Consider the following 27,123-nt stretch of genomic DNA (forward strand, 5'->3'; position numbering starts at 1 on the left):
TCTCAACATCTCTTCACAAGGAAGCAGGAGAAACTCTTCAAGGACACAACGAAATTCACACCCAAGCAGCGCATCAGACACCAATCGCAAGGAAATGGAGGCTGCAAACAGGCTGTGCCAGAAAAGCTGGGCACAGGCTGAGCAAAAGCTGACAGCAATGGATGCAAACAGCTCTAACAGGCAACAGCTATAGTCATTACCCAAAGGACGGGCCAGCCAGCCAGTCAGGAGGGCAGAATCATACATTCATTCTGAGAGAAAGGGTTTTTCTGTTACACTCAGGTGATTGTCGGCTATGCGGGCTAAATGTCAGCAGAGTATTACATTCCTTCTCCCAACTCTGAGTTGAAGACCCTCACATACAAATCAGGTTTTGCAGATCAGAAAATGAAAGGATCTGAGACTAAATATAAAGATGAAATTTCAGAGCCATGTAGCAGAGAGTTCTTTAAAAAAAAGGGGGTACTTACGTTTGGGGGAGGCATGTGGGCTGTCAGAGGCGATCTGTCTCATCCGTGTTCCATGGCAGCTGAGGGCCACCAGTCTGGAGATGATGGCGGTTTTGCCGAACCCAATGTTTCCCACGATCACGACTCCCTGGTTCACGCTGGCGTTTGAACTTTGAAGCTGAGCATCTATTTCATGGAAAACCCAATCCCGACCAACGAACACTGACTCCGTAGTGATGCTGGGCACTTCAAAGAGCAGGGGCTTCAGGGAGATATCAGGAGGTCTGTAAGGTGCAAAGCGGACTGGAAGGAACAATAAGAGAACAGGGGACTCAGGCCAAACTGTCAACACTGAGAGAAATGAAGAGCAAAAAAGCAGTATGGTTTACAAGACCATTGAGAGTTACACTGTGAGGGTATTCTGGGTTATTCAGAAAATAAGAAAACTCTGAATTTTGGTTCTGTATAGAGAGGCAATGATACATGAGCTAGAGCTACTTGCAACTGCAGCTGGCAGAACACAAACATGGTTAAAACAGCAGTAACTTATGTTATAGTCAGAAAATCAGTGTGATACTCAAAATGATTTAACAATGGGGCTGGCCCAGGTGCTGGCAATTAGGAACAGTAGTAAAAATGCAGAGTCCCTCAAGCCTCCTCCTTGGCCCGGGGATAACCTTTAAAATGCTGGATTGCGGGGATATGTAGGGTTGGAGTCTCGGGAGAGGCTGGGGTGTGGCAGGGAATCCAGATGGCTGACAGCATTAGTTCTTTACCAACCTGCAAGGTCATATTTCAGTATTTAACCACCAATACGACTACACTACTACACATCGGTCCCATGGAAAGCAATGTGAAGAGAACCTGTCTGTTTCTTTAAAAACACTAGTAAAAAACAGTGATTCCTTTAAGTTCATGATGATATTTAAAGAAAAAAATAGCAAGCATATTAGGGGAAGTAAAAGTTCTGATGGTGTAAAAGGTTTTCGGTACGTTAAGTGGTCAAGAAAGCAGAAACTCAACTTCCACTTAACATCTCTGCACCTGTACTGCTTGTATTCATGCCAATTAAAAAAGATTTCTGGCTTCTACACACATGTACTGGGGACAAATCCCTATTGCTTTCCTCAAGACTCTTCTCTGTGCTTATGCATTTGTGAGATGTGGTAAGTGCCAAGCATGAGCTCTATGTGCAATGGTTCTCTAAAAACCCGTAATATGACTTGGTTTCAATGATCAACCTCCTAATAATACTGATGGTAAAAAGAAGTCCTACCTGACCTCTCATATCTGAGTTAAATGTCTTCTTAATTAAGAGTTGTTCTAAATGTACCATTAACCTCAGATATGCAGATGACACCACCCTTATAGCAGAAAGTGAAGAGGAATTAAGGAGCCTCTTGATGAAGGTGAAAGAGAAGAGTGAAAAAGCTGGCTTAAAATCAACATTCAAAAAACAAAGATTATGGCATCCAGTCCCATCACTTAACGGCAAATAGATAGGGAAACAATGGAAACAGTGACAGACTTTATTTTCTTGGGCTCCAAAATCACTGTGGACGGTGACTGCAGCCATGAAATTAAAAGACACTTGCTCCTTGGAAGAAAAGCAGTGACAAATCTAGACAGCGTATTAAAAAGCAGAGACATTACTTTGCCTACAAAGGTCCATCAAGTCAAAGCTATGGTTTTTCCAGTAGTCATGTATGGATGTGAGAGCTGGACAATAAAAAAAGGCTGAGTGCTGAAGAACTGATGCTTTTGAACTGTGGTGTTGGAGAAGACTCTTGAGAGTCCCCTGGACAGCAAGGAGATCAAACCAGTCCATTCTAAAGGAAATCAATCCTGAATATTCACTGGAAGGATTGAAGCTGAAGCTCCAATACTTTGGCCACCTGATGTGAAGAGTTGACTCATTGGAAAAGACCCTGATGTTAGGAAAGGTTGAAGGCGGGAGGAGAAGGGGACATCAGAGGGTGAGATGGTAGGATGGCATCACTGACTCAATGGACATGAATTTGGGCAAACTCCAGGAGATGGTTAAGAACAGGGAAGCCTGGGATGCTGCAATCTATGGTAGTGCAGAGAGTCAGACATAACTGAGCAACTGAACAAGATGTATCATTTATTTTTATATTATTATTTATTTTTAAAAATTTCATTTCTGTATTGTTAACCTTAGCACAGTACCTTGACACACAGTAGGTGCTCAATAAATGCTTACTGAAAGATTTAATTAAAAACAAAGCATTATATTATAACCCCATATTATGTTTTACAGAATAAATGTCAGAGGTGGGAAGGGGATGAGATGGGAGAAAGGAAATCATAAAAATGGAAATTAGGTCTACTTATACTGCTTATATTATTCTAGAACATACTTAAACCATTCCAACATCTTAATATAGAACCTGGAGATGGCAGCTTACTTGAGAAAAACACACACATGTAAATACTCTCATTTAAAACTACTGCAAAGCCATTTGAATGATAACTGAGCATTTTAAAAAAGGTTAATTCCAAAACTAGTACAAAAGTTAAAAATATAAAGTCAAACTCTAATAATAGAAGCAAATAGTTTCCTATGTCAGTTTTAAAATGTTCCCAATTTTCACTTAAAAAAAGAAAAGGCTGTGGAGATATAGATACATGGTTACATATATAATTACAGAATTAGGTGAAAAATAGACTTTGACTTGCTAAAAATATTCTTAACTCTAGTATCTTACAGTTAAATAGATTCTACTTTACTTTTCTTAAATATTATTTTATTGAGCTATAATTCACATACTGTAACGTTCATCCTTCTAAAGTATGTAAACCAGTGGTTTTTTAGTACATTCACAAAACTGCACAACCATCACTATTTAATTCTTAAAGATTTTCATCATTGTCCAAAGAAAACCACTTACCCATTAGCTGTCACTCTCTAGGCTCCATTTCCCTAGCCCCTGGCAACCAAAAACTTCGTCTCTACAGGGTTGCCTATTTGAGACCTTTCACATATATATTACCCTTTGGCATCTGGCTTCTTGCACTTAGCATGTTTTTGAGGTTCATCCTTTTACAAGACCTTTTAGAACTAACACCCAAAAAAGATGTCCTTTTCATTATAGGGGCCTAGAATGCAAAAGTAGGAAGTCAAGAAACACCTGGAGTAACAGGCAAATTTGGCCTTGGAGTACGGAACGAAGCAGGGCAAAGGCTAATAGAGTTTTGCCAAGAGAACGCACTGGTCATAGCAAACACCCTCTTCCAACAACACAAGAGAAGACTCTACATATGGACATCACCAGATGGTCAACACTGAAATCAGATTGATTATATTCTTTGCAGACAAAGATGGAGAAGCTCTATAGAGTCAGCAAAAACAAGACCAGGAGCTGACTGTGGCTCGGATCATGAACTCCTTATTGCCAAATTCAGACTTAAACTGAAGAAAGTAGGGATAACCACTAGACCATTCGTATGACCTAAATCAAATCCCTTATGACTATACAGTAGAAGTGAGAAACAGATTTAAGGGACTAGATCTGATAGACAGAGAGCCTGATGAACTATGGATGGAGGCTTGTGACATTGTACAGGAGACAGGGATCAAGACCATCACCATGGAAAAGAAATGCAAAAAGGCAAAATGGTTCTCTGAGGAGGCCTTACAAATAGCTGTGAAAAGAAGAGAAGTGAAAAGCAAAGGAGAAAAGGAAAGATATTCCCATTTGAATGCAGAGTTCCAAAGAATAGCCAGGAGAGACAAGAAAGCCTTCCTCAGTGATCAGTGCAAAGAAATAGAGGAAAACAACAGAATGGGAAAGACTAGAGATCTCTTCAAGAAAATTAGAGATATCAAGGGAACATTTCAGGCTAGGATGGGTTTGATAAAGGACAGAAATGGTATGGACCTAACAGAAGCAGCAGATATTAAGAAGAGGTGGCAAGAATACACAGAAGAACTGTACAAAAAAGATCTTCACGACCCAGATAATCACAATGGTGTGATCACTCACCTAAAGCCAGACATCCTGGAATGTGAAGTCAAGTGGGCCTTAGAAAGCATCACTACGAACAAAGCTAGTGGAAGTGATGGAATTCCAGTTGAGCTATTTCAAATCCTGAAAGATGATGCTGTGAAAGTGTTGCACTCAATATGCCAGCAAATTTGGAAAACTCAGCAGTGGCCACAGGACTGGAAAAGGTCAGTTTTCATTCCAATCCCTAAGAAAGGCAATCCCAAAGAATGCTCAAACTACCGCACAACTGCACTCATCTCACATGCTAGTAAAGTAATGCTCAAAATTCTCCAAGCCAGGCTTCAGCAATACGTGAACCGTGAACTTCCAGATGTTCAAGCTGGTTTTAGAAAAGGCAGAGGAACCAGAGACCAAATTGCCAATATCCGCTGGATCATCGAAAAAGCAAGAGAGTTCCAGAAAAACATCTATTTCTGCTTTATTGACTACGCCAAAGCCTTCGACTGTGTGAACCACAACAAACTGTGGAAAATTCTGAAAGAGATGGGAATACCAACCACCTGACCTGCCTCTTGAGAAACCTGTATGCAGATCAGGAAGCAACAGTTAGAAGTGGACATGGAACAACAGACTGGTTCCAAATAGGAAAAGGAGTACATCAAGGCTGTATATTGCCACCCTGCTTATTTAACTTACATGCAGAGTACATCATGAGAAACGCTGGGCTGGAAGAAGCACAAGCTGGAATCAAGATTGCCAGGAGAAATATCAATAACCTCAAATATGCAGATGACACCACCCTTATGGCAGAGAGTGAAGAAAAAGCCTCTTGATGAAAGTGAAAGAGGAGAGTGAAAAAGTTGGCTTAAAGCTTAACATTCAGAAAACTAAGATCATGGCATCTGGTCACATCACCTCATGGGAAATAGATGGGGAGACAGTGGAAACAGTGTCAGACTTAATTTTTTTGGGCTCCAAAATCACTGCAGATGGTGATTGCAGCCATGAAATTAAAAGACGCTTACTCCTTGGAAGGAAAGTTATGACCAACCTAGATAGCATATTAAGAAGCAGAGACATTACTTTGCCATCAAAGGTCCGTCTAGTCAAGGCTATGGTTTTTCCAGTGGTCATGTATGGATGTGAGAGTTGGACTGTGAAGAAAGCTGAGCGCTGAAAATTGATGCTTTTGAACTGTGATGTTGGAGAAGACTCTTGAGAGTCCCTTGGACTGCAAGGAAATCCAACCAGTCCATCCTAAAGGAGATCAGTCCTGGGTGTTCATTGGAAGGACTGATGCTGAAGGTGAAACTCCAGTACTTTGGCCACCTCATGCGAAGAATTGACTCATTGGAAAAGACCCTGATGCTGGGAAAGATTGAGGGCAGGAGGAGAAGGGGACGACAGAGGATGAGATGGCTGGATGGCATCGCCAACTCCATGGGCTTGAGTTTGAGTAAACTCAGGGAGTTGGTGATGGACAGGGAGGCCTGGAGTGCTGCGATTCATGGGGTCACAAAGAGTCGGACACGACTGAGCGACTGAACTGAATTGAGGTTCATCCATGCTGTAACATGTATCAGTACTTTGTTCTTTTATTGCTGAACAATATTCCATTATATGGATATATCACATTTTGTTTATCCATTTATCATCTGACAAACATTTGGGCTGTTTCCACTTTTTGGCTATTATGAATCATGCTACTGTGAACATTCATGTACAGGTTTTTGTACACGTGTTTTCAGTTCTCTTGGGTATATTTCCAGGAGCAGTACGGCTGAACATACTGCTGGGTCATATGTAAACTCTATATGTTTTAGCTTCTTGAGAGACTGCCAAACTGTTCTATTTTAGTTTTGTTATTTTTTACGGAAGTAATACATATTCACTACAGAAAATTTAGGAATAGCAGATAAACAGAATAATAATCTTACTCCCACTAGCCAGAGAGAAACACAATTCACTTTTTTCCTGAGTTTTGTCTGTACCAATAGATACTTATTTTTAAAACAAAAATCGTACTATAGATACTGTTTCATAACCTGCTTTTCTCGCTTTGCTTAGCAATTCCAAAGTTCTGAAAAAGTGGATTCTGTCAGACTCGCCAGCTTAACGGTTGCTTCAGTGGAAGGACTGATCCTTGGAGCGCCTCACTCCATCCTTTCCAATTATGTCACTCGACAGCAGAGGGCTGTTCACCATGCAAGGGGGTTCCTGGGTGGCTGAGTGCCCTTGGTGGGCAGACACTCACACAGACCTGCTGAGCTCTGGCTGAGCAATCACAGGACTCCCAGAGAAGAAGGAGAGAACAGAAGATCAACTGGCTTGATATGAGTCCAAGAAGAGATCTCGGGTCACAAACAGCTGGTTTCAGAACCAGAATCAAAACCCAATTCTTTTTTTAAAAAAAAAATATTGTAAATTAACTCATATATATAAAATCTAGAAAAATGGTACTGATGAACCTATTTGTAGGGCAGGAGTAGAGACACAGACATAGAGGATGGACTTGTGGACATGGGGGATGGGGAAGGGGAGGGTGGGATGGACTGGGAGAGGAGCACTGACATGTGCCCACTAGCATGTGTAAAACAGATAGCTAAGGGGAAGCTGCTGCTTGGCACAGAGACCTCAGCCTGCTGCTCTGTGATGACCTGGAGGGGTGGGATTGGGGATGAGACAGGAGGCTCAAGAGGGAGGAGACATATGTATACATATGGCTGATTCACACTGTTGTAAGCAGAAACTAGTGTAACACTGAAAAACAATTATACTCCCATTAAAAAGAATTGGTAATAAAGAAAAAAACTCCTAATTCTGACTCCAAATTCCACGTTTTTTTTGTATTATACTAGGTTGTTTCTCTATAGCATATCAGTATTAAATTTGAAATCTGGTCATCAGTTACATCACTGATGACGAGAACAGAGCAGACTTGGCTGACTGGCTAGGCTAGCTTCTTTCTCCTTCACCTCATAAAGGGAATCACCTATATGCTTCCCTTTAGAAATGGCATGATTGGCCAGAGAGAGACAGAAGAACTTCTGAGACACTCAGGTGTTTTCTAGACTAACAGACTTATCTGTTCAGGTCTAAGATTACTTAACATTTTGTCTCAAAAGGGGCTTTCACGAATCTGACCGATGCCAATTTATAATACAGGGTAAGTACGGACTCAACTTCAATGCTGAAGTTTCTGAGAAAAATGCTATTAAGATAACTTGTTCTCATGTTGACGTAATCTCTCATCATATTTTATTCTACTGAGAAAGCTTTGACATTTTGAAAAGTTATTTTAAAAAATTTCTAAAAATGTAATCAATTCACAAAAGCCTCAAGGGAAGAACAGACAAAATTAACCCAGCACCATATGGTAAAACAACTGTAGACACCAAGAACAGCCCAGAAATGATTTCTGTACCTCAGAATTTAAGGCTTTTGTCAGATCAATATGATAAAAGAAAGTCACAATCTCTATGTATCAACAATAAATTTAGGGCATATGAACAAGGAGGCGCTTTGGCCTGCGCTGTGGGACTCGGAGGTAATGAATACTTTCTGTGGCATTCATCTTCCTAAATAAATGTTTCTTTGTTTAGGAGATCAGCTGGCTTCCAAGAGATTTTCTAAAGCAGAAACCACTGAAATAATCTAAGGAGAAAGGACCACTGCAACTGTAGCTGAGCCAAGGGAAAAAAACTGAGCTAAACCATACATTTAGCAACAGATTCGGTTCTCTAAGCCCTGGTACCCAAGAAGTGGCTGTCCCAGGGCAGCAAGAGAGCAGGAAGATCATCCCATGCTTCTCAAAACATTCCCAAGTATACTGACATCTGGAATTTACTTTGAAATTTGTAAAAAAAAAAATGATGTGTGGTTGAAGAGAAGGGCAGAATGGATAGATATGTGATAGAAATAAAAAAACATTAATGACATAATCAAGGCAAGTATATGAGTGTTTATTGTGAAACTGTCTTTTTTGGGGTATACTGAAAATTTTGCTAATAAAATGTTGAAAGAAAAAGCACCAAAAGGAAAAACATTCCAATAGAGTACACAAACACGAAAAGTTTTGGAAAGCAGTTTTTCTTTTCTTTTTAAGAAATGTAATAACCACTCAAGACTCAGATCTGTGTGTACATCTCTTCAATGCAAATTAGGCTTTCGACAGACAAATGAAAGCTCTCTAGGAAACGGTCTCTGTGAGACCATCAATATGAATAATCATGCATCTAGACTTACAGAGAAAACGGACCTTTCTTTAGCTAGAGCAAAGAGTAAACATTTAAAAAACAAACAAAAGTGCATTAGGGCTAATAGACCAGCTTGTCCCAACGCAAATATAAACAGCTGCAGCCAGAGGAAAAGGGGAAGGGGAAGTGGGGGCAAAAGAGCTCTAACTGGATTTAGACTAAAGCATATTTACTCATGGAAAACAACCATGAATCATCTGAAAAGAAGTCAGTCACAGGACTGGCAGAAGAAAGGGTCTGTGTCATACAGCCAAGGTCTGGTACAAACACGAGTAGGGTTGTGTTTCCTCACATTCTTCCACAATGGCTGTAAAGTCTAGCCTGGAAGCACCTCTGTTCCTCAGAACAAAAAGATAATTTCAGGCTTATTCTCAGGGTTTAGGCTGTGCATGCTATTCTCCATACAGCACAGGAAAAACACATGTGCTTCAGACAAAACCTGGTATCACATCAGCACCCAACATAAGTCAATAAACATGTTATATTTTTTCTAAAGTATGCTTATGAAACTAAGGCAGGGCTCATCTTCCTACTGAGTTTCTGGAAGGCTCACACTCCCCTTTATAAGAGTCAATCTGTTTAGGGTCTGTTGCTTATTTATGGCACTCAAGAAAAGGACTACAGTAGGCAGGTCCTCCTATCCAAGGAAATGGAGTTTTTGAAAAATGTAAAGCAAATTGAAACAGGTCCTAAAAAACAATCTAAAGATAACAGCTTGAGACATATTCATTTCAGATAACTTCTGCTTTAAAAAAAAACAAACAAACAGATTAAATAAAGCAGAGTCACTTTTGGGGTCAGCAGAAAAACCTATAGCAGAGTGGGTAAAACTGGACTTGGAGCCAGGCTGCTTCAGTTGGTATCCTGTCTTTGTTACTCACTAGCTGTGCAACCTTAGGAAAGTTACTTATCTTCTTGATCTCTCAGTTTTCCTAATCTTTAAATCAGGGATAATCATGACATCAGAGGATTAAAGCAAGTTACTACAAAAGTGTGCCTAGGACAGAGTCTGTTGGTTAACTGCGGTTGTGGGTACCTCTGTTCACACCATCAAGCCAAAAAAGAATCCAGTGTAACCTAATCACCTTCCTCCCACACACATTTATTTAAAACAAAACAATGAAAAGGATATTGAGAACATGTGGACTCTCCTAGACCCCTCACCCCTTTGAACTGCTGACTTATATCCCTTCATCCTTTCACCCCCCAACATTTAAAAAAAAAACTTTTATTGGAATATAACTGCTTTACAATGTTGTGTTAGTTTCTGCTGTAAAACACTGTGAATCAGCCATAACAATACATATATCCCCTCCCTTTCGAGTCTCCCTCCCACCCCACCCCCCATTCCACCCATCAAGGTCATCACCGAGCACCGAGCTGAGCTCCCTGTTCTATAGAGCAGTTTCCCACTAGCTATCTATTTCACACATGGTAGTGTTATCATGTATGTCAACCCTACTCTCTCAAATCATCCCTCCCTCTCCTTCCCACCCCGGTGTCCACAAATCCGCTCTCTACATCTATGCCTCTACTCTTGCCCTGCAAATAGGTTCATCAATACCATTTTTCTAGATTTCATATATATGCATTAACACATGATATCTATTTTTCTCTTTCTGACTTATTCACTCTGTGTAACAGGATCTAGGTTCATCCACATAAACTGACTCAATTTTATTCCTTTCTATGGCTGAGTACTATTCCATGGTATATACGTACTACTGAAAGAGCCACACTTGCTGTCTTCAGTTCCGAAACAGTAACTCATTCTAGTCTAGATTCCTCCCCCATTACTCTGTTGAACTGTTTTGTTAATGACACTAAAGACGTTCTAACTTTTAAGTCCAGTGAATTATTTTTAGTTTTTATGCTTAACCGCAGCTCAGTACTTAATACTTTTTAACAAATCCCCACTTTTTGAAATATATTCCCTTCTTGGGTTTGACACAGTAACCCTTTCTTCTAGTTCTTTTTGGGCCCTCTCTTCTTCTTCTTCAATGATTCTTCTCTTCTGCCTCTCTCTGAAATACTACCAATCTTAGGTTCTATATTTTATTGTTTTTTTCTTCTTCATGATCTTCCTGGGTAATCTCAAAGGAATAGACTAATGGCTTTTACAACTATCTAAGTGGTGATGGCTTATATTTCTCTTCCAGATCCCAGTTCTAAACTCCTGTATAGCATTTTCAGCAACTTATAAGAGTTATCTCTGTGGATTTCCAGTAGCTGTCTCAAACTTAAAATGTTTAGAACTAAAGTGTGATATCATTCACCTTAACCTATTCTTTATTTTCCATACGTCTCAGTGAATTAAATATTCCCATCTGTCTGGTCTCCCAAGATAGAAACCTGGGACTCATCAGGACTTCTTCTTTCTGGACCTTTATATCTGATTTGTCATAGGACCTAACAATGATTCTTGAGGAATTTCTTTCAGATATATTTCCTGTTTTCTTTTGCCATTCCACTGCTATTTACAGTGATATAACCTCTGGAGGAGCTTCCAAATCATTCTAAGCCTCAGTTTAATTATCTGTAAAATGGGAATAATAAGAATATCTATTTCATAAGGCTAAATAACAAAATTCACATTAATTTCTTAGTTCAGAACCTAATTAATCCTCAACTGAGTGACATATGGTTCAGATTCTCAACATCTCTTGCTTTTCACCATATACTTCAACAAGCTTTTTAAATGAATAACCTTACATCCCACACATCCTTCCTGTATTTGGCCATCAACTATATGTATCTGATAAAATCATGTCAGCACCTACACTTCTATCCTTGTATCTCATCAACTTAGTGAAATGAAGTCGCTCAATTGTGTCCGACTCTTTGCGACCCCGTGGACTGTATCCTACCAGGCTCCCCCGTCCATGGGATTGTCCAGGCAAGAATACTGGAGTGGGTTGCCATTTCCTTCTCCAGGGGATCTTCCCAACCCAGGGATCGGACCTGGGTCTCTCGCACTGCAGGCAGACGCTTTAACCTCTGAGCCACCAGGGAAGCCCATCTCATCAAGTTAACCCTACCACAATTACCCAACCTGGTAAGTCCTTACTAACTAGGGCAGCTCTTGTCATAGGGAATGTACATTCAATAACGTTTAATAAATGAATTCATGAATGAAAACGGTGAATATGAATTTTCCATTCTCAACTGCAGGGAAATGTTCACAGACTTGTCTTTAGTAGGACAGGAAGGCTACAAGAAGACAGTTATTAGGATGCAAACCCAGGTCTTTGAAAATCACTTGAACTGTACAATGATAACAAAAATAAATGAATCATCTGTTTTCCACCTTTCAGGGATAAATTCTTATTTAAAGTTTACTGTCATAAACAAGAGGGCGATTAAGTAACAAGACATTTGGGGAAGAAAAACCGTTATTTTCCAAGCTCTGTGCATATCACAGGCAAGGCCTGGATGCTGGCCAAGACACTGATAATCAAACAATCATATTCCCATAGGAAACTGGGAGAAGGAAGAAAATGTGCTTTAGAGTTAGTGTCCAAAGAGGATAGATTATATATATTTTTAAAGACTATTTTCCCTTTCTTTTTGAAAAGTTACTGAGAAGGCTGATGCCACCCACATCCATTTAGTAACTAATGTCTTGCTAATGTGACATGTGGGGTTTATTTTGTGTAAATAACAACTATATTTAAAATTCCTCATTATTATAGGTAAAATATGTATTTTAGCTTACATAAAACCCAATTCTAACCAATTCAAGACAGTCATTTTCTGATGAAAGATGGGTTGATGCTTTGGTTCATTTCATCTATAATTTTCATTTTAAAAATCTGGCATCCAATTTCTATTTCTGGCCAACATGAAGAAATGTGGACTAGATCTGCCCTCCCACCTAAAACCAAGATAAACAAACAAAGCTCTAGACAGAATATATGAAACAATGGTTTTTAAGACACTAGACATAGGCAATGAGTAATAATAATCCCTGAGAGATGGAAAACAAATGAGGTAAATGCTATGACCACTCACAACACTGACAGAGTTTTTAGACCACAATGCAGGGAGGGAGAATCCAGTCAGAGTCTGACAGACTCCCTTAGTTGAGCAGATAGAGCTGAGAATCCAGGGAGACTAAGGCAGTGACAATTCAAAGGACAAACAGCTATAAAGAAATAATTTTGGAGACCTGTGGAGTAACCCTTGAGTCATCAGCGGAGCAGTGACTGACACAAGTGTGAGGATTAAAGAGAGTACCTGCTGCTTACATAGGGCCAGGAATAGTGCCTGTTTCTTCCAGTCATAATGGAAAACCTCACAATGTACAGGACACTGGATATATCCAGGAAGACCTTGACCCAGTAGTACAGAATAATGACACCTGCAAATATTGTTCTGATTCTACTCCAATCTTACGGACAAGACCCCAAACTGATCATGCTATTTCCAAATAACTAAGGCACATTCCAGAAAAAAGTAGAAGAATACAAAAATATTCAACACCCAATAAGGTAAAATTCATAATGCTTGGCATCCAAGTGAAGATTAACAGGCATGCACAGAAGCAGGAAAATATGAACCATAATTAGGAGAAAAACCAATCAATTGAAACTGACCCAGAACTGACATAGATTTTAGAATAAGCAGAGAAAAGTATCAAAAACTATGATTATAACTATATTCAGCATGTTCAAAAGAGACAGAAGATACAAAAGACCCAAACTGCACTTCTAGAGAAAAAAAATCAGAAATGAATAAAACACCTACATGAGATTTGTGAGAAATCTGACATTACAAAAGATGAGTAACCTTAAAGACATAGTAAAAAAGCTATGCAAAATTAAATATACAGAGAGGGACTTCTCTGGTGGTCCGGTGATTAAGAATCTGCCTGCCAATGTAGGAGACATGGGTTTAATCCCTGGTTCAGGAGGATTCTACATGCTATGGAGCAATTAGGCCTTTGCATCACAACTAATGAGCCTGCATTCTAGAGCCTGTGAGCCGCAGCTACTGAGGCCTAAACACCTAGATCCTGTGTTCAACAATGGGAGGCCACTGCAAGAAGAAGCCTGTGCACCACAGTGAACAGCAACCCCGCTGGCCAAAACTAGAGAAAGCCTGCATGCAGCAACAAAGACCCAGTGCAACCAAAAACAAATAAATAAAATACACAGAGAAAACAGATAAAATTTTTCAAATTATTAAAAAAAATAAAAAAGCATCAATGAACAGTGAGACAACTTCAAGGGGTCAAATAATAAGTGTAATTAGAGTCTTGGAAGGTGGGGGACAAAAAATACATTTAAAGAAAAATGGTTATAAAATTTTCAAAATGACAAAAGCTATAAATTTCCTGATCAAGGAAACTCAATGAGATTCAAGTGAAGAAACATGAAGAAAATGACACCAAGGCAAATCATAGTCAAACTGCTCATACTAGTGATAAAGAAAAAAATCTTAAAAGCAGTCAGAGAATAAAAAGACACATTAAGTACGGAGGAAGAAACATAAGGATGATAGCAGATTTCTTGTCAAAAACAATGCAAATTAAAAGGTAGTAGACCTAATGCTTTAATTTATGGAAAGAAAATAAAACACGTCAATCTAGAATTCTATACCATTGAAAATATCTTTCAAAAATAACAGTGAAATATCACTTTAAAATCAAAAAAATTAATAATTAGTCACCAGCAGATCCATAGTATAAGAAATATTAAAAGAAGTCCTTCAGGCAGAATAAATATGACACCAGATAGAAAAATACAAAGAAAGAAATGAAGAGCACTAGAAATGGGAACTATGTGGATTAACATATAAGATTTTTTAAAAACTCTAAAAGATAACTGACCTTTATATGTGTGGCGGGGGGATGGTTATAGCATTTAGATAAGTAAACTGTCTCACAATAACAACATACAGGCTGGGAAGAGAGAAATAAAATTATACTATGGCAAACAAAACAGTTACCATAACTGTTCATAGCTTGAGACTGCTACCCTTGAGAAAGCCTGCTTGCAAGGCTGGTCCTTACCTGAAGTTTGGGAATGTAGATTTCAAGAGGATTCCCATGATTCCCAGAACTAAAAAGAATGGCTCACTGTGCCTAATTTGTGTGTACAAACAATACTGTTTATGTTGAATGTTTCCTTTTCTTCTGGGAGTCTGGAATTTTGGTATGTTTTAGGCAAGGAGGTCTATATGACCAGAACCTAATAAAAATTTGGGGCACTGAATCTCTAATGAGCTCTCATGTTCACACATGTCATAACTCGCTGGAGAAACCACATGCATCCTGTGTGACTTTAGTGGGAGAGAATACTTTGAAGCTTCTGTCTGGTTTCCTCTGGACATGCATCTTTTCCCTTTGCTGATTTTGCTTTGTATCATCTTACTGTAATAAAGCATAACTATGGGAATGACTATATGCTGTGGACTGTGAGTCCTTCCAGTCAATCAGTGAATCTGGGGGGAGGGCACCCCAAACACAAGTATTATAATTGTCTTGAAAAATTAATCAAGAGAGACCATATTTTGGCTCATAAAAAATTGTGAATAAATTTAAAAGAATTCATGCTGTTCAAAGTATGGTCTTGACCAAAACACAACTAAATTAGGGATCAATAGCAGAAATATATCTGGAAATTCCTGAGAAATATCAATGAGTTGAAGAAAAAATCAAAAAGCAAACCAGTATTTTAAAAGTGAAAATACAAAATCTGTGAAATACAGCTAATGCATTACTAAATAAATTTATAGCATTAAAATGCCTATATTAGGATAGAAGAAAGGTCTATGTCAATGACCTCATCTTTTACCTCAGCAAATTAGAAAATAAAGAAAAAAACCCCCAAAGTAAGCAGAAGGAAACAATAAAAATTACAGTGGAAATAAAATAATAAACAGAAAAACAACAGAAAAAAATTAATGAAAATAAAAGATTACAATAAGCTTAATAAAACTGATAAGCCTGTAAGCACACTAATAAGGAAAGAGAGAAGACATACAATACCAGTAAGAATAGAACAAAAAATGATGGGCAACATGACTAAAGATTAAAAGGGTAAGGGGATACTATGAACAACTTTACACCAATAAATTTCAACAGGTTATATAAAAGACACATTTCTTGAAAGACACAAGCTAATGAAACCCACTAAAAAAGAAACACATAGTCTGAATAATGTATATCTAATAAACTAACTGAATTGACAGCTAAAATTTCCCCATAATGAAAACTCCAGACCCTAATGGCTTCATGAACAAATTCTACCAATAATTTAAGGAAGAAATAATATCTATTTTACACAAACTCTTTATAAACCTAAAAAGGAGAGAATACTTTCTCATTACTATGATATTAAAGCCAAACAAAGATATTGCAAGAAAACGATAAACCAATATATCTCATGAACACAGATGCAAAAAACATATACAAAATTATAGTAAATTGAGGCCAATATTAAAAAAAATACATCATGATCATGTGGATTTTACACTTGGAATTCAAAGTTGGCTTAACATTTGAAAAATCAATGTACTTTATTACATTAACAAAGTAAAAAAGATACCTTATATGATTATTTCCACATATATACAGAAAAACCATTTGACAAAATCCAACACAAAATTCTTGATTTAAAAAAATAATCAAACAACTCTTAGCAAACTAACAAAAGTAGGGGAACAACTTCAATCCAATGAAGTGCATCTACTGAAAACCTAGAGTGAAAAACTGAATGTTGTCTCCCAAAGATCAGAATAAGGCAAGGATTTCTGCTCTCTTTGCTTCTATTCAACCTTGTACTAGTTCTAGTCAGAGTAACAAGGCAAGAAAAAGAAAAAGGAAGAAATAAAACTATCTTTATTTGCAAACAATATTATTATCTATGTAGAAAAGCCTACAGAGTCTATAAAAAAGCCACGAAAAATAACAAGTGAGTTTAGCAAGGTTTCAGGATACAGGAACAATATACAAAAATAAAAAATTAATAGTACTTTTTATATAATTGTTCGTTAGCAATGGACAATTAGAAATCAGAACAAAAGCAATACTATTTTTAATAGCATAATACAAAATACTGAAAGATAAATATAACAAAATATTTTCAACATCTGTACAACGAGAAAACATTTCTGAAAGAAGTTAAGGAAGATCTAAATGAATAGAGAGACATACTATGTTCATGGACTGGAACATTCAACAATGATAAAAAGTCAGTTTTCCCCAAATTGATCTACAGATCCAATGCAATCCCTGTCAAAATTCCTGCAGGCTTTTTGGGTAGAAATTTACAAGTTTCATATGGAAATACATAGAACCTAGAAAAGCCCTGAAAATAAATAGTAACAGTGAAGGGTTAACAATCCCAATTTTAAGCTTTATTATAAAGTTATAGTAATCAAGAAGATGTGGTATTAACATCAAAATAGACAAAGATGAATAGAACAGAAGTAGCCTAGAAACAGATCTATACATATATGGATGACTGATTTTTGACAGTACAAAGGTGCAAAAGGAATTCAGTAGAACAGTCTCTGCAACAAAGGATGTTAGAACAAATAGAAATCTATATGCTAAAAAGAAAAACCAAAAACTCTGATATATACAATGCACCACATATAAAATTAACTCAAAATCAATCAATCACCTAAGCATAAAACTTAAAACTGTAAAATGTCTAGAAGAAAATATAGGAGAAAGTATTTGTGACTTCTGGTTTGCCAAAGAAATCTTAGATACACGCCAGAACAATCCATCAAAGACAAAAATTCATAAGCTCAACTTCTAAAAACTTCTGTTTCAAAAGATACTGTTAAGAGAATGAAAAAACAAGCCATAAACTGGGAAAACATATTTGTAAAGTGGTGGTGGTTGGTTTAGTTGCTAAGTCCGTGTCCGACTCTTGTGACCCCATGGTCTGTAGCCTGCCAGGCTGCTCTGTCCATGGGGTTCTCCAGGCAAGAATACGGAGTGGGTTGCCTTCTCCAGGCATTTCCTTCTCCAAGGGATCTTCTTGACGCAGGGATTGAACCCAGGTCTCCTGCACTGCAGGCAGATTCTTTACTCACTGAGCACATCTGATAAAGGACTAGCATCCAAATTTCATAACAAACTCTCAAAACTCACTAATAAGAAAAGAAACCACCCAATACAAAAGCAGACTAGATATCTGAATAGACACTTCACTAAAAAAGATATTTGATGGCCAATAATCATATGAGATGATTAACAATAAGCACAATATTGTACAGCAGATCCCTAGAACCTTTTTATCTTGCATGTCTCAAACTTCACATCCCCACTGAAAAGCAGCTCCCCATCTCCCATTCCCCGCAGGCCCTGGTCACCACCATCCGGCAATCAAGCGTTTATACACAACTGTTTCCCATCCCCAACACCCCAGTGCACTGCACTATGTACAGTAAGCTACTGTATTGCTATTATTATAGTAAAGATTTTTATATTATATTGTCTCTGACATAAGATAGCACGGTGGTTAAGAGCACAGGCTCCAGAGTCTACCAGACATGAAATGAATCCTCGCACTGCCAATGACTAGACATTGTAACTCTAAGCAAGTTAGAAACCTCCCAAAGTCCCAGTTTCTTTACTACTACCACTTGCATCAGAGTTATGAGGATTAAACAACATGTTTAAAACTCTTAGCATTGTGTCTGTAAAGAATAAGAACCCCAATAAATGTAAGCTATCACTTGTTATCTGTTTAAAAGTTTCCTATTCTCAGCATTTGTCTCAAGTGTTTTGGGAAGTCTATTGTATTCTATTAATGTGAGGATAAAAAAGGTAAAAGGCTTATTTTACTCTGGGAAATAATATTTTGAGTCTTTAAATAACCTGAATATTAAATTTCAGCTTTCAGACATTGGTCTTAGAACATTTGTTGAGAAAAACTTTGGAGTCATTACTGAGTGGAATTTTCAGGAAGGAAACAATGATCTTTGAAAAACAGTAAAAGAAATAGGGAAAATCCAACTCTCCCTAATGTTGCCAATTTTTACATGTTTCCTCACATTTAATACCTCAAAATGTAGGAAAACTATAAAAACAGTAAAGATTTTAAAATGTGAAACATCTGATAAAAAGTATATAACTATATCAACATTGTTTTTTGTTATTAGATTGTTGGTCTTGAAGGTGAGATTTTTACTTGGAAATCAGAATTGGCTAATTACTTGAAATTTAAGATTAAACATTTTTAGACTGAACACTCAGTGATGAAATAGCTATGAACCTACAAAGGAAATTCTCCAATGCTATATTTTATTAGTATCTGGGGAAGTTATTCCATAAAAAATATCTGATTACATACTGCAAGGTTGGAACACTTAAGATCATTTTACTGAATCAAAAATGTTTTACAAAGTGTTACCTAAATAAATTTCCTGGCATTATGGTAACTTTAATAAGATTTAGTCACCTTTGGAGAAAATAAATAGAAAGATTAACTGGGAAGCTATTCTTTAAATCTAATTTAGATCAAAACATAAAAACGGCTTAATGGTTATTTTTCTTTATTGCACTTAAGGTGTTTAAAAACATTTTCAGTGATTTATTTCTGCAGAATTGACGATCACGATTGGAATTCCTTTCATGTTACCCCACAGCCTTTCTTCAGTAGTGTGTTACTTAATGCAAGAGGCTGATCTATGCCTGATAAAAGACTAAATGGTTTATAGACTCTTCTCTCTCAAAGGTTAATTCTCTCTTTTCAGGTCTGTCTTGGGGAACTTTGGTGTATATTAGCCACTGTTCAGGCTTTCAAATTTTAAGATAAAACTTACCAACTAAAGCTGCTTTACATAAAAACCAGACCTGTGGGCCTGTCTGTAGCTACTTTAACAAGTAGTGATCCATTTTAAAAAATTACAATTTGACTACTCCAAAAAGTACAAATCCGTTTCTAGAAGACATTCAAAGACATCCAGTTTGAGCACTGCATTTTCAAATTTTAGGGTACTATGCAAAAGAGCTGGCTAGGGGTGAGAGCATCAATTCATACACCAAAATCTACAACCTACTCGAATATTTATATATAGGCAGTTATGTGCATGCAACTTTATTGCTGGATTTTCAACTTACCTAAAAAGAAAGAAATTTAATCTTGTAAAAATAAAACAATGTACAATGAGACAGAAAACACTGATGGAAATATCCCCTTGTAAATGTGAGAGCAAGCCAGGCAATGATGAAGATGACTAAGCAACCTCAGGGATGTGTGACTCAGTGGTTTAATGCAAGCTGATTAGCTTCATGACATACATCTTAGTCATCTTTAGAAAGGAGTCATTGTTTTGGAAAAGGAAGGGACTCACAAATGGCAAGAAGCCCTGATTGTATTTGATAAAAATTCAATTATTTGCTTTGACAAAGCCAAGTTAACAGTGGCAGGGTCAATTTCACATCAGTTCTGCCAGTGAGTCAAGACTATCACTTGCATATATGCCCCCCAACCTAGTATCTATTAAAGCTGCTATTACCTAAATCCAATGCTTGTATATGGCCATTTATGTAATGGGATTTAGTAAAAGTCCTAAGGAAACCAACACATATTGAGAAATGAAATTTTAATAAGGAACATATAATCTCTTTAAGCAGAACAGCGTGATTATGATTTCATATCAGGCAGGTTCCAGCATCTTATCATTAATAATCTGTTATTAATTTACCCCAAGTAGCTACCACTATTCAAAGTCATTATGCTATGGTATGCTCTGTGTATTTTAATGCCCCTGGTTCTATTTATATATCCCGTCATAAGATTTACAACATTTATGCATAAAAACCAACACCCTCTTCTTTCCTTTTACTGGACAGCAAACTTAGTTTCTGTCTTTCTCTGGGTAAAAAGAGATTCCATTAGGATGGTCAGAAAGAGTGAGAAGTTTCAGGTCTAGCATGAAACTCCACATTTACACAGTGTGATTAAATTAAAAGTGGACCCTCAAAACAATTTTTAAGACTTGAGTTAAACACTTGAAGGTTTCAAATTAGTATCTCTTTAGGACATTCAGGCTTTGGGACCCGAAAGGCACTTGCAGTAGGTCAGTCAGCTGCATACTCTGCACTGGGACACAATCTACTGTAACTCTTTTGTCATTAGAGTTCAAGCTCTAGGATGGTTGCCAGCTAGGAAACTACTAACTTGCTAAACTAAGACTCTGACCAGTGCACTCATGTGACCTCCTTCTCATTGTTGGGCTGGGTCTCTGGAAACATAAATTTTGCTAGAACAGTTGTTCAAAACAGCTGTCATGAGAGGTGAAGGAAAAAAAAGGTTCTTTTTTTTTTTTTTTTTTACTACTGAAGCAAATGTTAATACTAATGCCCAACTTGAAGATCCAAACTATAGCTTGTGGATTATCCCAGCAACTTTTGCTTCAAGCAGTCAAAAGACTATTATTATGTTCAAACAACTGCAGTTATTATTAAGGTAACTGCTTAAATGAACTATGCCTCTACTATTAAACTATGTCCATGAATAACTTCTAACCAACTCACAAACTACACTTTTCCATATTTCTGCAAACAGGCTGTTGTGATCCTTAAAGGCATAAAACTAATTGTGAATTACAATGGTATCCTCTAAATTCGTTTTTCTTAAAGTGTGATCTTGGAACCCCTGGGGCTTTCTAAGACGCTTTTAGGGGTCCACAAAGGCAAGACTATTTTCATAAGAGGTTATTTGCCTTTTCCCACTCTCATTCTCTCACAAGGGTAGGGTGGAATTTTTCAGAGCTTACATGATGTTAACACATAATGGGTCTACTATTAAAAAAAAAAGATAGCAGGTATTTCTCAGTTTTAATCTCTAATGTGGTAAATATCAATTGATATAACTCACATAACACAAACTTTGTAGGGTCCTCAATAATTTAAGGGTGTAAAGAGTTCCTGGGACCAAAAAGTTTGCGAATCACTGCTCTAAACAAACTAGTATGGGACTGCCTGTATGAAGTGTCCAATGCTTGCCACCTCTTCATATATTCAAGGGATTTTATTTCAGATAATCTCTATACTTGAAATCTGTCCATAAATTTAATACCTACTGGATATCCTACATTGTACATGACCATTAACTACCTTCTGTGAAGATTCAGGTTCATTTAAAACCAGAACTGTGATTTAAAAACTATCTAACAGGACTTGTTTGAGTTACACTTTAAAATATAGAAAGATGTATCTCTAATGTAGAAAGATATATCTTAATGTGCATTAAAGAAGGTTTTCAATCACTTTATTACTTTTTGGGGGTAAAGCTGCTTTACTTCAATCATAACCAGAGTTAGGGAAAGATATAAAACTGAAATACAACTGCAATTTGTATGTTCCTTTAAATGAAATTAGAAAATGTGACGTGACATGTTTTTTTAAAATTATGCCAGGAAAACAATGAGATTCTGTTTCTATAACAAAATGTAATGCTTTAGATATAACAACCACAAATTATAAAGGCTTGCCAAACAGGTCTACAGAAACACAAGGAAGTCTGTTCCTGTTTGCTTTCCTTTCTTGTTAATGTCTAAGCTATGGAGTTCATTTGTAAATAGTAATCAAGATAACATGTTTTTGAGGGAAGGCTATTGTCTAGGGCCTCAAAGTTCTAAATTAACATAAACTAATTTTAGAAGACAAAATACTTCTTAGTAAACACTCATCTCATGGATTAATGCACTCATCCGGATGGCATGTTCCAACCTTTGACTGCTAAAATGCGAAAGAAAAGACAACTTTAAGGAACTGAAACACTAATATCATAATACCGTAGCATCTTCATCAATGGATGTCTCGCTGATCCTGTCAACTACACCAACTGTCTCGCTGTATCTCACTGTGTACACTGTTCACGGAGCCCAGGGTAGGCAAGGTGGGAGCAGGGAAGCTGGAAGAAAACTCAAGGAATCCTAGGAACTGCAGACACGTTTCTTCTGTCCTGAGTGGCACAGCAGCTGGAGTGGCAGACAGTGCTGTATCCTCTCCTCTTGGGGCTGACCCAGCGGACACAGCCTTAATGCAGCCTCACCACCAGAATGCAGTCACAGAGACTTTTTCAGGTGGAGCTTATATTTGCTTACAGAACATAAGTAGCCTGTGGTCAAGCGAGTACCTTGTGATGTGCATGTGCGGTGCTATAAGTGATCTTAGCTGTTACATAATCATCATTTACAAAATGTGGGGTGAAAGCGAGAGGGTGTGGGGCGAGGGAGGCTGACCACGCCATCTTGGCTGATTTGCTCTTTCCCTACAGTGGACAAACTCCATCTTTAAGTATGAATGTAAACAATAAGTTGAAACCCTATCTGCAAGGGACAGGATATTCGTTTTGTGAGGAATGCATTATTCAGGTGGAGAGCTTCCTAAAGACTTAGGTATGTTTTGGAAAAAATCTTTGGATTCACTTTAGGCTGAAGCTCAGTGAAATGGAAAAGATTTTCATTGTATTCTTTACACAGCTGATATCTATGTATAAACATCAAACTCACCAGGGTGTATTTGTCAAAGATCTTACTAAATCTTTAGATACTAAAAGCAGACATGTGCCATCAAGTATCAGTGGAGCCCAACATGCTGCTGCTAAGTCACTTCAGTCGTGTCCGACTCTGTGCGACCCCAGAGACGGCAGTCCACCAGGCTCCCCCGTCCCTGGGATTCTCCAGGCAAGAACACTGGAGTGGGTTGCCATGTCCTCCAATGCATGAAAGTGAAAAGTGAAAGTGAAGTCGCTCAGTCATGTCCGACTCTTAGCGACCCCGTGGACTGCAGCCTACCAGGCTCCTCCGTCCAGGGGATTTTCCAGGAAAGAGTACTGGAGTGAGGTGCCAAGGCCTTCTCCAGCCCAACATGAAGAGGTCTCAAAAACACACAGCTGAACCATCTGTAAACCAGATAGCTAGTGGGAAGCTGCCGTATAGCACAGAGAACTCAGCTCAGTGCTCCTGATGACCTAGAGGAGTGGGATGGGGGGCGGGGAAGGCAGTGGGGAGGCTCGAGAGGGACGGTATGTATGCATATGTACAGCTGACGTACTTTGTTTTACAGCAGAAACTAACACAACGTTGTAAAACAATTATCCTCCAATTAAAAACATTTTTAAAGTACACTACCAAAAAATACACAGCTGTATTATACAAAAAATACACAACATCATTAATTTTGTTTTTGATGTAGTGTCAAATCCATTATTTAATGACTAGCAAAGCAGAAAATATTATCAACAATATCAGTATGTTTTTCAGAATGTGATGCAAGGTTATGCCAATGTGGCAGATTTTCAATCAAATCTGAAGGTCTAGATAAGATTAACAGTTGTAGCCAATCTTCTTTATTATAGCCATGCATTTCGGCCTTGGCACAAATAATTTATTTGCTCTTTGACTAAATTTATTCAGGCTTTGGACATAATCTACCAGCATTAAAATAGTACTTGACATAATTCCACTTTCCGGGATAAGCAACTAGTATGTGGCTAACTGAAGAAATGATGAAAAGCAAGACAGACAGGATTGGTAACTAAAACCATGTTGATGACAGGTATGGTAACTGTAGCAACACAACCAATTACTTTATGCTTATAGTTGCCCAGCCATCAATGAAAAACCATCAGTATAATGACTTCCAGAATGGACAGCAGGCATATGTTTTTTGAGTCCCTTCTTGTGTGAACTATGCATATGGTGCTACACAGATTACAGCAGGGTATGGGACGGGGTGAGGAGAACAGAGCAAAGATGAAGACAGTCTGAAGATAAAATAAGGTGCACCTGATGTAGTAGAGCTATGGATTACTAGATACGAGAAAAAGCGAGACCATTTGTTAAGACTATCACAGATTGGTTCATTTGTGTAAACAAGAGGCACAAGCAGAGATACCAATAACAGGCTTCTCAACTAGACTGTGGTTTTAACAAAATGAAAGTCTTCAAAAGGATCAGGTGCCTGACTGCAGAGGCACAAAGAGCATAAAGAAACAGATATCTGAGCGGGAAAGGATAAATTGTTTACATGCTGCCAGAATAGGACTAGAGGCACTAAAATTCTAAGAAAATAAAAGCATTTTATTTAACTAGAAATGGCCACTAGACTGTAAATGAGATGCATTCTTTAATCAAACACATAATTATCAGCATCAAGTTCACCTGAAATAGAGTGAGGGCTGAAATTGATCAATAATTACTTCTAAAATCCAAGACCTTAGAGACTTTCCCCCATCAACACCAGCCCTTTTCACTTGTTTTCTTTCAGAATTTCAAGGAATCAATGCTTCCAACTGTTGGTAATCCCACTGCCTTTCTAGGATGAGTACAACGTATGTGTTCCTCTTTCTCTCTAGATATAGCAGAAGTGAACTGGTGACATGCCCACATCTTAAGGGAGGCTTACATAAGTGTGAAAATTGGAACTAAAGGAACTTTTTGCCTACCGCGCATTTCCATTTTCCCCTGGGTACCCCCATGCAATGCCCTTCTGTGGTTCTAACCTCTTAAATCCTGTTGTGTGCGAGCACCGGCCATGCTCTGTCTTGGCATTCGAAGAGAAGTTCTCAAAGGTGTATGTCTCTGTTCATCCAGGTAAGCGAGGTCCTCCAAGTGGGCAGAGCTTGTGGCTGATAAGACAGAAGAGCTTAGTCAGAAGACAGAAGTTTAGAAAACTTTCAGTTAGTCTGTATCTCCAAACTTTGGAATGAGAGCAGACACTTTACCGAGAATTTGCTTAACTCAAAGTCCCCAACAATGTCTGAAACATGGGCCAGAGAAACATGTCAAGAGTTGTCCGAAGTTCCTTTTTCACTATCAAATGCCTTAGTTTATGAAGAATACTTGCAACAGGCTGGCAAACACATTACCTGACAGCACAGATGATTAGTGTTTGCTTCTTTTGGGTCACAAACACCATCAGTGGAGAAATCTGTTCCAAATTATATTAAGTTGTAAAAGGATCATGAAACTCTATCTTTGACATTTTCCCTTCATGGTAAAGAATGAAATACAAAAACACTGAAAATAATTTTTACGTGTGTATACGTATGTATATAACAGAAAGGTGGACACCTGGGACAATGAACAGAGAATTGCACATGCTGGGCTGGCCAAAAATGTTCATTCAGGTTTTTATCCCCCCAATAGGATGTTATGGAAATGTTAGCATTTAGGGAACTGCCAATGTTCCTGAATTCCAAAAAACATTTGTTGCTCTCTGAAGATAATCAAGTGATAATGGTGTCCCACTGCATCTGTAAATCTTTTAACCTCTAACCTAGCCACAAAAGAGAAAAAATGGTAGAAGAGAGTGGGAATGTATTGCCACTGCTATACACTGAGAGCTGTTGGGTCCACTCACAATGAAGAGAAAAGTGAAGAAATGAAGAATCAGGAAGTTAAAAAAAAAAAAAAAAGAATCAGGAAGTGCTGAAGACAAAAAAGTTTTTAACAACAAAAAAAACTTCTGTCAGAAAATGGTTGTTGAGGACTTCCCTGGTGGTCCAGTGGTTAAGAATTTGCCTGCCAATGCAGGGGACGCGGGTTCACTCCCTGGTCTGGGAAGATCCCACATTCCATGGAGCAACTAAGTCCGTGTACCACAACTATTGAGCCTGTGCTCTAGAGCCTGGGAGCTGCAACTGAAGCCTTTGTGCCCCAGAGTTCATGCTGAGCAACAAGAGAAGCCCCCGCTCATCACAGCCCACGTAGCAGCAAAGACCCAGCACAGCCTAAATAAATAAAATTGTAAAAAACATATGTTTTAAAAAACTGTTAATTCAGTCTGTTGCCAACTATGTAGGGTGCGCTGAGGGTTAGTTCAGTAATTCCACGACAATGATTTACTGAGAGCCTTCTACGTGCCAGGTTTTGTTCTCACTGGCTTTGTTGCCAGTCTACCTCTGTGACTGTTTTATGTAGAGTGGGTGAGAGGAAGCACACTGAGATCCCTCTCGACCGCTGAGTTCCAATGAAGCATTGTTCACATCCCCAAGCAAGGTTAGGACACAAACAATAATAAAGTGGGTTATGAAAAGTGGCACAGAGAAAGCTACAAAGTGTTCCATGAGCTGAAAAAAAGAAAAGATGGGGAAAATCAAAGAGAGGGAGAGGAAGAGAGAAAAGAATGCAAAAATAAGTGCAAGAGACATTTATCCCCTTCACTCTTCAATTACTGCAACTGTTTTATTTACCTGGATCTACTAGAAACTCAGACAAAAGGAATTTATCTAAATTACACATATAGTTTTTAAAAAGAAATAAAAGTCTCTGAAAGTCAGCCCAAGGAACTTGAATCAAAAGGGAAGACAAATGCTACATTACATACCAGAGGGAGGAAGAGGATATCAGAAGAATAAAAAATAATCTTGATTTATGCATTCTGAAAACCAAACTATCCAGAATAGATAACTATCTAATCTCTTATTTAAAAATACCATGGACAATGACACCACCCCGACTGGGGTACTA

General features: G+C 38.0%; 1 protein-coding gene across 5 annotated transcripts in view; it reads right to left on the reverse strand.

Annotated features, from left to right (window-relative positions):
- Nucleotides 1-27,123, reverse strand: part of TANC2 (tetratricopeptide repeat, ankyrin repeat and coiled-coil containing 2) — a 371,222-nt gene that overhangs the window by 93,128 nt on the left and 250,971 nt on the right. For all 5 annotated transcript variants that reach the window (XM_043465338.1, XM_043465364.1, XM_043465355.1 and 2 more), the window contains 2 exons: nucleotides 25,155-25,280; nucleotides 471-752 (listed from right to left, as the gene is read on the reverse strand). In XM_043465338.1, the coding sequence (XP_043321273.1) occupies nucleotides 471-752; nucleotides 25,155-25,280 (408 nt within the window). The remainder of the gene's footprint in view (nucleotides 1-470; nucleotides 753-25,154; nucleotides 25,281-27,123) is intronic.

The sequence above is a fragment of the Cervus canadensis genome, chromosome 1, assembly GCF_019320065.1.
Source record: "Cervus canadensis isolate Bull #8, Minnesota chromosome 1, ASM1932006v1, whole genome shotgun sequence".
NCBI classification, from domain to species: Eukaryota; Metazoa; Chordata; class Mammalia; order Artiodactyla; family Cervidae; genus Cervus; species Cervus canadensis.